Source organism: Ursus maritimus, unplaced genomic scaffold, assembly GCF_017311325.1.
Source record: "Ursus maritimus isolate PB19 unplaced genomic scaffold, ASM1731132v1 scaffold_22, whole genome shotgun sequence".
Taxonomy (NCBI): Eukaryota; Metazoa; Chordata; class Mammalia; order Carnivora; family Ursidae; genus Ursus; species Ursus maritimus.
Genome location: NW_024424675.1, coordinates 5933469 through 5947133, shown reverse-complemented (window position 1 = coordinate 5947133; position 13665 = coordinate 5933469). Strand labels below are relative to the sequence as shown.

General features: G+C 45.3%; 1 protein-coding gene across 3 annotated transcripts in view; it reads left to right on the top strand.

Annotated features, from left to right (window-relative positions):
* Nucleotides 1-13665, top strand: part of DTD1 (D-aminoacyl-tRNA deacylase 1) — a 188241-nt gene that overhangs the window by 155379 nt on the left and 19197 nt on the right. For 2 of the 3 annotated variants that reach the window (XM_040637944.1, XM_040637945.1), the window contains exon 5: nt 12329-12500. The exons of the other annotated variant lie outside the window; for it this stretch is intronic. In XM_040637944.1, coding sequence (XP_040493878.1) covers nt 12329-12481 — 153 coding nt within the window. In that variant the 3' untranslated portion in view covers nt 12482-12500. The remainder of the gene's footprint in view (nt 1-12328; nt 12501-13665) is intronic. 3 annotated transcript variants of the gene reach the window in all.

The following is a 13665-nucleotide window of genomic DNA, read 5'->3' as shown; positions in this document are numbered from 1 at the left end:
GGCTTTCTTCCTTCCTTTTGTCCACCCATCTGTCTGTCATCACGCAGTCATTCTTTTATTCCTCCAACACATGGTTTGTTAGTGTTTTCTGTGTCTTGGCTCTCTGGTGGCATTTAGTGGCATGGAAGAGAAGGCAGGTGCCCTCTGTGGATTTCTTTTAAATTTCCCTGATGTTGGTCCTTCTAGGACATACTTGAGCCTTTCCATAGCTGGGAGGTTGTTCTCCAGTGATGTCTTTGCTTATTGCTTTTTCTGTATTTGCTCTGATCTCTTCTTTTGCACTTTCTGTCCTGCGGCTGACTTATAAGTTTCTGCTCCTTTTGCTTATAGTCTTGCCCTCTTGATATTGGAAGGATTACATGAACTGATTTTTCTGAATCATTAACTTTTTTTATGGTATTGAATCTGTTGCTAACTATATCTGCTGCTTGACTTTTCTTTCTTAAACAGATTTCAAATTATTTATTAAAGTAATTATGTGCATAATTAAAGATCAGGTAATACCTAAAGGCTTATAATGAAAAATAAATGCCTTTGCCTGTTTTTCCTTCTCCCAGTCCTGTTCCACACAAATGAGCACCTTTAACATATTTTTAAAAAAGATTTTATTTATTTATTTCAGAGAGGGAGTGCGTGCGTACAAGCAGGGGCAGAGGGAAAGGGAGCAGATTCCCCTTCTGAGCAGGGAGCCCGATGAGGGGCTTGATCCCAGGACCCTGGGATCATGACCTGAGTTGAAGGCAGATACATAACCGACTGAGCTACCCAGGCGCCCCACCTTTATCATACTTGAAACTATTTCATTGAAACTATTATTTCTTGATATATTAAATTCTGGCATTACTTCATGCTACTTAGTACTGTTCACTTCCTACCCCTTCTGTCTTTCTAGTATTATGATATAATTAATTATTTATTTTTTGATTCATTATTTTTAATTGAATTAATAAATAGTGTTTGCGTTGTCATGATTCTGGAACTGTTACTTACCACAGAATCAGACCGTATCTTAGGATTTTTTTGGTCTTATTCAGCCTTTTGCTTTTCTAGGATTATGTACTTGTCTTTCTCTTGAAATTTTACTGAAAGTACTGTATTTACTCCTGCTGCTCCAAACTGCTGTTTGCCACACATCCCCTCTAGAGGCCCCTTCTTTGAGAACCCAGTTCTGGAACCCTCACTGTGCTCCCTGTGGATGGGTTGCTCACCGGGCTGCCAAGCCCTCATCTTGCCTGAGCCCGGCCATGATTTCTCTCCCAGAGAATGTCCACTGTTTCTCTGGGTCCCATGTCTTCCTCTTTTTTGGATTATTGTTATTTTGTACGATAATTCTTCATTGTTCCAAATCTGCTCCATTGGCATTTGTACAATACATAGACCAAGTGGGGCAGAGAAAACGTCCCACTCCCCCTTTCTTAAAGACTTGCAAATTGAAGAAACATTTTGAATCATTTAAAGAACAGTATTAGTTTGAAATGCTCGTGAACAGTTTTCTGTTACCAATTATGCACTGGAATAGCAGAACTGAAATTGCTTTAGTGTCTCCTTAAACTTTGCTACAGTTCATGATTATGAACCAGACATGTGCCAACAGTGTGATAGATGTTGACTTCAGTCTAAAGTAGATGTTGACCAAAGAGTTGCCTGTTATTTCTGCCTTCAAATAGCTTATGGCCTAGAAAGCAATCAATGCACATAGGCACAGAGGAGGAGAGAAGAATCCATTCACTTGGTGTGTGGAGTGGAGGAAGGCCAGCCTCTGGCCTCCCAAATGCTGTGGGTTGTTGCTTCTCTTTCAGTGGAGGGGAAATGGTTATTCCTTTCCTATAACTCTTGAAATTTTAAAATTAGTCCCCATCAAAGCAAAAGCCCAGGCCACTGATAGAATGAAGAGTTGAGAAGTGTTAGAAGGGCAGTGATACCTTGTTCTCCAATAGAGTTAGGGAGTGGAGGGCAACATCATAAAAATCCCGGCTACTAGAATATGTAGTGTTTCATGAGGATGGGTGATTAGTGTTCAGAGCGTCAGCATATGTAATAAACTGTTGTGGGATTACACTCCAGACTTGCTCAGGCGTCCCTTCACGTTGCTGCATCCTTTAGGGCTGTGACTGGGAGTGTGATCCCAAGCATTGCCACTGCCCTCCATTGTCCAGGTGTGTAAACCAGTGTAGGATGCTGGTTAACGGAGGGCCAGGTAACAAGTTACACAGAGTGAATTAATCACATTAGTCACATTAATCACATGACTCATTTCGACGAGTTTAAAATGTTTCTGGTTTGGGTCCTCCCAGAGTAAAAGGATTCAGATATGGAGAGGTCTTCCAGGAAGCACAGGGAGACAGGGCAGAGAAAAGCCTACTAAGGCCACGTTGATGATCCCTGGGGACCCTCTGGGGGACTATATAGAACTTTTTCAGAGTTGGCACAATGATGGGTAAGGAAGCTGGGTTTTGAACCCTTCAACTCTCATCTCTTGGTGACTGAACTTACTCTTAGAGGTGTTGACCTGGGGCTAGCCCCTGCCCCTGGCCAGGTGGTGTCCTCAGACAGAGAGGTACAGGTCAAAAGTTCTGGGTTTACAGGCAGTTGTCTGCTGACACTGCAGTGACCTCTAGGCTAGGGGACACAGTGGGCGCTGGTAGCATCTGCTGTAGTGGGCCAACTTGGAGATCTGAGGGCAGCTGCATTGATAGAGAAACACATGCCTGGGCTGATCTTGAACCCCTTGGTGCATCCCACCATGGCCTAAAACAAACCCCACTGTTTGTGTCTGTGTGGTGAGGGAGTACACTGATGGGACTTAGTGAAGTAAGAATAATAGGAAAGACAACTGAACACCCCCATCCTCACCGCCCCCCCATCATTTTTGCATGCTTAAGAGGGTTTTTGTAAACAATGGGGAATTAGAAAATAAAATTAGCTTGCACGATTTCAGATGGGAACAGATGCCTGCCTGCTTGCTTTTTTTTTTTTTAATTCCCACAAAAACCTCAAGCAGAGTTAATAATGTATGAAAATTAGGTACCGTGTGTGCACTTTGCTTCGTAATGTTTTTATTAAGCAGCCCGTTGATTTAAAAATAACACGACAGTTGACATAATGACAGACACGGCAGTGTATATGGAAACATCCTCTTCAAATGTTCTGTCAGGTTTTCCATTACACAAGGAATTTTTTAAAAAAAGCTTTCAGAATTATCACATAATATGAGATTATATCAAATTACAGTTTGATAAGACAAATTGCCCAGATACAAATTTCAGTTGCTTTTAAAAAAATGGCCTGGTCAATTAGAGATAATCTATAGAAGTAGGTTTCTACAGATTGTTTAAAATTCCATGGTAGATTCACACTTCTGTGATTTTTGCCCATAAATCATTTGCTGGTTGGAATTTGCCTTCTCTTCTTTCCCCTTCCCACCTTCTGCCACTCTGGCCTGTAGGTAGCAGGAAGAAACTGAGAAGCAAAAGGTCGTAGACCCAGGGGTGTCCAATAGCTCAGGAGATGCCGTGATTCTGAAGGCAAAGCCAGTCTGTAGCAAGTTGCTGTGCATTGGACCAGCAGGTGGAAGTATCCCCATCCAGAGTTTGAGCGTAGGTCTCTCCCATTCTTTGAAGAATCCACTTCTGAAAGTGTCTCAGTCCATTATGGAAGGATAGCGGGCTGTTCCAGTCACCATGCCGGCCCCCTTGGGCTCTACTGCATCTTCACGGTAGTAATGCCGGCTTGCCGCCTGGTGTATGTGGTCTAGGAGAGCACACTGAGGCACAGGGAAGTGCTGTAATTCAGCCTAACCCTGAGGAGGTTCATTGCTGATTGAATATTTCTGTATTCCTCAGCGCTTCACTCATACATTACCTTGAAATTATGAGCTATTCAACAAAGCATATATCTAACGTCAGCTTGTTTTGTTTACCTGCAGAGTGAGCGAAGGACTGCACGGGGCAGTTTAAACGACAGAGTCAGGGCATTTTTACTGGTGGTGGGAGTTGCTGGACACTAAGGAAAGACAGTGACCATTGTGGAAAGTTCTAAAGCTATTGAAATGAGTTGACGGGGCTGATCTGTTTGGGACATTTTGTCCTTTAACTCATGTCCTTACTTCTAAGGGAGCCTGGCTGGGCATGTCCTTCCTTTGCAATCTCCTGTGATTGCCCAGTTGTGCCTCCTGACACCAGCAGGGCCACAGGTGTGGGCCAGCACCCTCAGAGTAATAATACCTTGTGGTATTTTAAAAAGTAATTGCAGAAGAGACATTTGATCTTTATGACTTGTACCATAAGACTTTCTTGGAATCTTTGCAAGGGGTTGGTTGGAACAGAACTTTTCCATCTCCACTATGGTCTATAAAAATCATAGTAACTGACTTCATGGGGCTTGAGTTTTTCTTTTGTTATTTTCTTCACTCTCTAATTAGATTTTGCTCATATGCAGGACAGAACAGGCTGGCAGGAAATAACCAGCATTAAAATAACTCAAAGATGGGGCTGAGGGGGTGGGCCCAACATTGCCCTAGCAAGAATAGAGACCAAGTTTGCTGTCCTGGACCTATGGCTCACCCCAGGAGCTTTTGCTTCAAAAGGAGGCAGGTCAACTGGAGTCTTGGCTGGGAGTCTGGGAGACCTGGTGCTCTTCCCAGCCTGACTGGTGCCTAGATGTGGTCTTGGGTGTGCTCTCTCTCAACTGACTTCACCTCCGTAGTTCTCAAAAGCAATTTGGGAATTATAATATCTGCCCTTGACTTCTTGGAATGCTAAAGGTGGCAAACTGGTTATCATAGTCTAAGGGGTCATTTATTTCCTGAGTGTGAAGAAAGACTTTAAAGAACTGAAGTTAAAATTTCAGGTTATGTCTGTGGTTCCTTTGAGGAAGGAGGTACTCTCTTCTGTCAACTGTAGGCTCCAAAAGGAGAAAGAAGGGGGCACCTGGGTGGCTCAGTTGGTTAAGGGTCTGCCTTCAGCTTGGGTCATGATCTTGGGTTCCTGGAATCGAGCCCTGTGTCAGGCTCCCAGCTCAGTGGGGAGTCTGCTTCTCCCTCTCCTTCTGCTCCTCCCCTTTGCTCGTGCTCTCTTTCTTTCTCAAATAAATAAGTAAATAATCTTAAAAAAAAAAAAAAAGGAGGAAGACCTTTACATGGTTTTCATGGGACGTATGGGAATTTATGAGGACATCGACAAGAAGCTGTAGTTTTTTGCCCTTATTCCCCCAGACCACATTGGAAGCAAGTTTAAGACACTATCTCACTTTAAGAGTGATCCTTCCATCAGGAATTCCTGGGCACCTGTTTTGTTCTAAAATGACTTGCAAAGAAGTTGGTTTTCTAGGGCCCCTTCAAACCTGCACTCAGCACCTAGCGGCCTGGCGGGCTCCAGTGTTCCCCAGAGAGGTAGGCGGAAGGGACCGCAACAGCAGACATGGGTCAGCTCTGCCACCTCTGCTTCCACCCTTCCACCCACGTGGGTGTTCTCAGTTATAGGGCAGCAAACCTCACCTGAGCTTCTCTTGGAGTGGGCGGAGTCAGGGGAGCCTGGAGTCTGATTGCACACACAGTGCTGAGCGCTCAGGCTTTCTCGTTGGGATGTTCCTGGCAGCTCATTAGTGTCCACCAAAGGCTTAAGTGACTCATGTTGTGTTTTCTGTCATCATCACACTGGAGCATTCCACAGTGTGCAATGATCAGCCTTTGAGGATCCCTCTAAAGTGCTGTATTGTGGGTGAAAGCACAGGGCAGGTAAGAACGATTCCCTGTTTGTTTGGTGCTCTCCACATGCTAGCGGCCATGCCTGTGCCACATGCTGTCCCCACTCGGGCCCTGGGCTGGCAGACTGGGCGGGGGATGGTATAGCATTTACAGAAGAGCAGACAGATGTGTGAAGGATTGAATGGCCTGCCCAGGAGCTGCTGTCTGCATACGAGACTGCTGTACCCACCCCGGAAGCCAGGACTCACCTGTAGTGCTGATACTCGGCATCACATGGCTGGGAGGGTCCCATGTAGTTTCCTTCCCCCAAGAGCTGGTACAGAGCTGTGCAGCCACACAGCTGACGTGACAACAGTTCAAGTCTTCCTTCCCTCTGAGGCTGTCACTCTTCAAACAGAACAGGTCCCGCTCATTCATCTCTGCACTCACTCATGCCGTGTTTAGTGTGTGCCACCCCGTGCAGGTCACGTGGTTGTCTGAGTTAATGGGGAGCTTGGGGAAAATGTGTTCCCAGGGCTCCCCCACACCACCAGCACCCCAGTCTGCTGTGCTGTTTTGCCACATCTGGTCTGTCCCCCAAGTCTCTGGCTGTAGTTACCACCCATAGTGCATCACCTGCCATTCCCTGGTGGTGACACTTCAGTTCCTGCTAGTGGTGCACCCTCACCTCATTCACCCCTCGCTCTTTTCCATATTTTCCTGGGTTGTTCCTGCCTTCACCTTGGCCTCTTGCTCTGTAGCCTGTCCTTGGCTTCTGTCGTCTGCCCGTCGTTTTCTGCTTAGGTGGTCTGAACTGCCTATGCTCTCTACCTCCATGTGTCTGGCCACGAAGAATGAATATACAGGATGATGCTGGTCTCTGTAATTCGCGTGCCTTCTCAGCCCTCCTAGAGGACATTGACTCCCACCCCACTCTCAACCCTGGCTTTCATTGGTTCTCCCTGACCTACCTCTGCCAGTTCCTCCCTGAACTTGGGGCTTGCCCCCTCTTGAGACCTGCCACACCCTGGGCACTCTGTGTTCCTTGCTGTGATGCCCTGGTACTGACTCCCTGCTCCATGGCTGGGCCTTGAGAGTCCCCGTCCTGTTTGCATTCTCTTGATGCTGGCAGTTGGACTGTTTCCTGCTCTGTGTCTGCCTTGTGTCAGTGGATGGGCCTGGGGCCAGACTCATCTCTCTCACCCCTGTCTGCCTTTCCGACTGCTGTTGACAGGCCACACAGGGTCCTTTTCTGAGGACAAGTGCCAGGGACATTAGAGAGCTAACTCTAGGCCCTTGTTGCTTTGGGGAGATTTAGAATGGTGGCAGGTCTCAGAATGAGGAGGGGATGTCTAGAGTTACATAGAGATGAGCTGTGGCAGGGCTGAGCTGAAGGAATCCACTGTTCTGTAGGAGAGGTCCTCCAGCTCCTTCCTGTTTAAGCCATACTCAGGTAGGTTTATAGCTCTTGCAGCTGAGAGCAAAATATCTCATAAAATACCCACTGAACTAAATGAGAACATAGCTGTTAAGTATTTTATGTAACTTGTATATGGTTTCACAGCATGCAAGTGGCTGAGATGGGACCAAACTCTAGGCCAGTAGACACCAAACTTCACATTGTTTTCAGGGAGCCACATGCTCTTTTTTCTTAATTGATGAACTTCATTTAAGATGTATATTGACTGGGTGTTATACGCAACTAATGAATCATCGAACTTTACATCAAAAAACCAGGGATGTACTGTATGGTGACTAACATAATATAATAAAAAAAATTTTTAAAAAAATATGTATATTGAGCGCCAGCTGTAAGTCATGACCTGTTCTAGGTGCCAGGGACACAGAGGCAAGCCAAGCAGACCCCTTGACTTCCTGGGGCTCTCTACCAGGTATATAGTTGATGATCTCCATTTACTACAAGCCAGGCCCTGTTCTAAGCACTTGGGTTGTATGAAGGGTAATATTATAGTCCCCCCCCTTTTTTTTAAGAGAGTGAGAGGAGTGTAAATAGTGAGGGGGAAGGGGCAGAGGGAAAGGGAGAGAGAATCTTAATCAGGCTCCATGCTCAGTGCAGATCCCGACGTAGGGCTCGATCTCATGACCCTGAAATCGTGACCTGAGCCAAGAGTAAGAGTCAGACGCTTAACAACTGAGCCACTCAGGTGCCCCTGTAATCCCCATTTTAAAGCAGAGGAAGCTGGGGGTACTGGCAACCCCTGCCACTCTGCCTGTAGTATACAGCAGGCCAGGCTGTGATCCTTCTTTGCCCTTGTCTTCATTGCTAGAAGATATGCGGGGACCTCGAGGCCATCTCTGTTTGCCAGATTAAAGAGAAACTGGTTCTGACACGGGTCCAGCTCCTTGGTTTAGCAGCAAGCTGCCTGTACATTTCTGTCTTGATGGTTGAGGAAGTCAGAAGGGTCAAACACAACAATAACTCAACATTAATTAGCTGGGAACAAGGCTGGCTGATAAACCTTGCTCTGTAGCCCCCTGCACCCTCTCAGGTCCTGTTGGCTGTGATTTCCATTGCATGCCCGTGTGATAGCAGGGCCAGACATGTCCACTTCTGAAGTAGCAAGTGGCTCGGGTCAGCAGGGAGGGAGGAAGAAGCCTGGAAGATGACTGTACCTGTGGTGCCGGCAGCCGACAGTGGTTCCTCTGTGGGACACTGATGATAATACAGCTGTCACTGGCTTGTTCAGAGCAAACGGGATCACACGGGGGAGAGGGGGGAGTGCAAAGTGGGGGTTCCTAACAGAGGACCCATATCTGTCCCATTGACATGACGTCTGTCCAGATGTTTAAGAAGAAATGTGAGTGTCCTTAGGTGGGGCTTGTCCTCTCCGGTGTGGCTGCAGTCTCTAGCATGCCCTGTTGTCTGGTACTTTGTTACTTCTCTCATTTTGCTACCCACCCGGTCCTTCAAGGTGTTCAGGTTTGCAAGCCCTGCAGTAGTATGCATGTGCGACTAGTTTATTCTAACATTATGCAGTTTGAGCACGGACCTCTTCATGACAAGAAAATTCTTTATTTGCTCTGGATTTACTTGTGAGTTGGGGAGTTTGGGGTCTAGATATTCCCATCCCCCCCATCTTAGCCCCCTCAGAACTTTCCAAGATCCACCACGAGAGGTACAGGCTGGCCATAGACTAGTTATTCAGCCCTGGCAGCGTCTGTGCGCCCAGAGTTGCCTTTGGAAGGTTGGATGTCTCCCTATGACACTAGAACCTATATGGATTGGACAGTGTTTCCTTTGTATTATGGACACCCTCGTCAGTTAATTCACAAACAGAGAAAAAACCAAAAGTACTCCATTTCAGTGTTTGTAGATCATGTGTTCACAGGACCTGTAGTGGTTTACATTCTCCTTGACATGCATCTCCCTGTTAATTTGAAAGCTGTTGACATCCTACATGATTCCATATGCATTACCAATTTCTTTTCTTCTTTTTCTTTCTTTCTCATTTGTTTCCTTAAAAAAAAAAATCCAACTGCTTTCTTGCCTTGAGATGTAAATTCCAAGTTTTGGCTGCCTTGGATTCCAAGTTTTCTGAGAAAAGGCTTAAATTTATTAGGTTAGTTCACAATGTTCTCACAGAGAACTTCGAGGCATGGAACCATATGTGGTTGGGGTTGTATTAAGATAAATAATGTAAGAGAATCAGCATTACATCGTTCATGGAAACTCAGGCTATGCCTGTTGCTTCAATAATTATCACACATGATTTACAAGTGTGGTCCATGGTGGGAGGGGACAGGATTGGGGTGAAAGGTCAAATCGATGTTTCCACAGTTTCACACTCTGTTGATGGCATCTCCGAGTCAGTGCAGAATCAGATGGGCACTGTGGGCACCGGAGGAACCTCTGAGAAGCCTGCTTTCATTGGGAATTATTCCCTGTCACCCTCCCAGGGTCTGGCTTCTCACCAGCATTTAAGAGTAGAAAGTAAAGAACAGGTTGTTGACAAACAGGCCTTTGCATGAGATTGAATCTTAGCAGGAAGGAGAGGCTTAGTTAGGCTAAGTCACTGGTGATACTCACATTTTCTACATTTACCTCTTAAGAGAGGACACAAAACAGAGAGGGTTCTTTTTAAAATAAAAATCATGCTTTCTTAGTGCCTAACTTGGAACATGTTCATGATTTTATGTGTGTGTGTGTATAATTTGTCTATAGATACACACATATTTATTATACATATATGTATAAACACATACACAGACACTGATGTAAATGTAAGCTGCTGGCAGCAGAAGGCAACTTAGCACAGTTCACTGCAGAACACTGATTTCCAGATGTTTGGATTCATGAACTAGGAATATAAAAAAATAAAAAAGTAATTGAGGGGGGTGTCCAGCATGGAGTGCCAACTCTGTGTTTTCTAAGATCATTAACAAATTTCTTTAGTGATGGCTGTTAGCTAAACTTATCATGGTGATCAGTTTGCAATATATACAAATATCAAATCATCATGTGTAGACCTGAAACTCCTATAATATATGATTATTATATATAGCTCAATGAAGTTTTTAAAAATTGTACTAAAATACACATGAAATTTACCATCCTAAGCATTTTTAAGTGTGCAGTTCAGTAATGTTAAGTATATTCACGTTGTGCAATCCAAGATCGTTTTTGCGGGGGGAAAGAGCAAGACAGAAGGACCCCCATATACTATCCTCCTCATTTCATAAAAAAAGGAGCATTTTAACACCAAAAGGGGAATGAGGATGGAAGGCTTTTGTCTTAGATGCAAGAAATTCCTCTTATCTGTGGCAGAATAGTACAGAGAAAAATGCACCAAGTACACAGTTCAGTAGCTGATACTTTCACAAGACTTTGTTGATGAAGGAAGCTATGTGTTGGTTTACATCCTGGTGCAAGCATTTTATTGTTAGTGGTCCAAGTGCCAGTAGCAAGCAGTTCACATACTGGCACTGGTCAGCAGACCTGTTCTATACATGGTTGTGTTTTTATAAAAGTAAATGTTGGCAGTTATGGTAGAAGCCTGTATATATTGATTCCACCATGATCCCATTTTCTTCTCTGTCATCTCAAACTTAACTACTCTACTGAAGTTGGTTTGTGTTCTTCTAGTCATACCATATCGGCATAAGCCCGTGAGCAACGTATAGTGCTGTTTTGTGTAAGTGGAATCCTGCCGCGTATAGCATTTTGAAACTTAATTTGGCTCACATAACATCCATTTTGATATATGTAGATCTGCTTGGCAGTATTGCTTTATTTGACTATATACCACATTACATTTATCTGTCCTTCTGTCAGTGGATATTTAGGTTGTTTCTGGGTTTTTGCTGATAGAAACAATAGTGCAGTTTGTACTCATCCCTGTGAGCCCTTCCTATGCACATAAATGGGAATTTCTCCAGGGGAGTTATTTGAGAGGAGAGTTGATGGGTCAAAGATGAAGTGATGTCTTCATTCACAAAGTCTAATTAGCGTGTTAACCAACCTCATTGTTTACTACAACTTTTCAGGTAAATGGGGAGTGGGAAAGATAATGTTGTAAGTCAACCGTTAATAAATGTGGTTTTCTGGACCAAATTGAGAGCTGCTGATTGTTGATCTATCTAAAGATTCAGTTCAAAGTCTGTCTATAATCAAGAGATGACATAGCAGGTTGGTTATAGTGTTTTCTTTGTGTGCTTGGATGTGGGACAGTGATTGGCAGGGAGAAGCCAGCTCTTCATTAAGTTTCTGTCTTTCCATGTGAACCATAAAATGTTTGTAGTCCTGGTCTGGGAGGCAGATGAAACTGGGTGTTGCTGTCTCTCGTTACAGATGGCTTTTTTGGTCTAAGAAAATCGTCTGGGCCCAAACTCGGCCAATGTGCTCTGACAAGTTTCTCAGCAGGCCTTTCTGGAGTGTCCTTGCTGTTGCTCAGAGTGTCAGATGATCTGTTTCTTTCGACTGTCTAGTCTGTGGTTTCCTTGAACAAGTTGGGGAGATTATCCAGGGGAGAAGCGGACCCAGGTTCCTCTGGAGTCGGATGCCAGAGGCATGTCCTCCATCTGGCCCACAGGAGGTCTGATAGGGCTCCTGGGGCCAGCGTCCCTGTGTAGCCACCATGCGGCCTACCAGGAGCATTTAGGGTTTTGGCTGTGGGTAAGTTCAGTCTCAAAGAACAAACAGAACTGAGACGATCTAAAATTGCTTAATGTCCTTTATTCAGAGCCTTCTCTCTTACCTTCAGCAAATAGAGGAGTGTGTTGATCACTCTTTAGAAAACAGTAAGTGGGAAGACAACTTGGTTAGAAAAAGTTACAGAGACATCAGCGGAAAAAAAAAAACTAAAACAGAATAAAACCTTTTTCACTTACGGGGCTCTTTTCAGCCTGTCAATGAAGCCTGTTTGTTGACCATTTTCAAAGAACACATGGCAAGATGAGTTATGGGTAGGGAAAAGTCCAGTGAGATCACATGTGTGACTAATCTGTGTTAACAATTCAGGTGCCTGACGAACATTTTGCAGACCATTTGGCACATGTGAAACACTGTGGCACACTGGGTTATCAGACAGAAGCATGTTCAGTGGTTGCTGTGTGTGAAGTAATCAGTGTTTTGGATATATGGGCACATGTTTACATTTGTAAAACAAGTCTTTTTTTTATAATCAGCTGTCAAAGCTTGAAAAACAGCAGCAGAGGAAAGAAAAGACCAGAGCCAAGGGGCCTTCTGAATCAAGCAAAGAAAGAAATGCCCCCCGAAAAGAAGACCGCAGTGCCAGCAGTGGGGCGGAGGGCGACGTGTCTTCTGAGCGGGAGCCGTAGACTTAGGGATGGAACTCAGGTAGGAGCCTCCCCTCCCTGCTCTGTCTTCTCACATTTTGGGCAAATGGTAACAAATGGAGAGCAGAATGGCTTTTGAGGCAGAATTCATTTTATGGGCATTCATCCATAGCTTCCTGGAATCTGTCTCCTTCCCGGATGGAGAGAAAAGTGTAGGTGTGGGTGGGGAGCCCATGGGCGTGGGGTGTTCTCCTTCCTCACTTGCCTGTGTTGGCAGACAACTGCTGCTACTGTATATCCAGAGTGTTCGCAGATGTGTGATCCAGACTGGGAGCCTCACCCGAGCGCTTCCTCACCACTGCTCCCTCCTCTCCATTCCTGCTTTCAGCAGCTCCAGCAGGGACCACGGTCACCTGCAGCCTGCGCCTCTCGTAGCTGCCCGCCTCATGTTCTTCCATACTTCAATTTGTCCTGCCTGGCACCGACTGCACTCCCAGTTTCCCTTTCCTAAAATCGGACTTCATTCTCATCACTTCCATACCCAGGAATGCATCTTCAGTCCACCTCCCTGCCTGAAGGTTGGAGGCGTCTAAAACTTGATCCAGGCATCTGATGGCCTTTGCTCAAGTTCATCCCCCAGTGAGCACGTTTTTGAGAGCCTCTTACTTGTTAGAGCTCACAAGTTTAGGGAGAGGCATAGAAATAGACAGCAGTGTGGTTTGTTGTGGAGGTGGTGGGAATGTAAGGGGGTGGAGAGGGAAGTCGGGGAGACTCCGCAGAGGGGAGGACCCCAGAACCAGACCTCAGAGGACATATGGAAATGGGCAGATGAGGGGTGAGGATGGGAGCTGCCTAAGTCAGGAGAAGAGCAGATGCAAACACTGTTGGGTGTGGGACAAGGACAGAGTTTTGGAACTGAGGTGGAAAAGAATGGCTGAAGCACTGGGTATATTTCGGAGTGGGGTTGTCTGGGGAGCCTCTGTAAAATTAGAGAAGTAGGAAGGTTCTGGGTCATAAGGGTCTGGTGTGCAACTGGGAAATTTGGGTTTCATTCTGGGATGGTGAGAAACCTCAAATGGTTTGAATGTACAAGTGACATAATCAGGTCCAGAGTTTAAGGAGCTAATGCTAGCAGCCAAGGGGAGTGAGGCTGGAACCAATAGGTAAGTTAGGAGGGAGTAGCAGAAATCAAGAGAGGAACAAGGTCTTGTCATACGTTTCGGAGC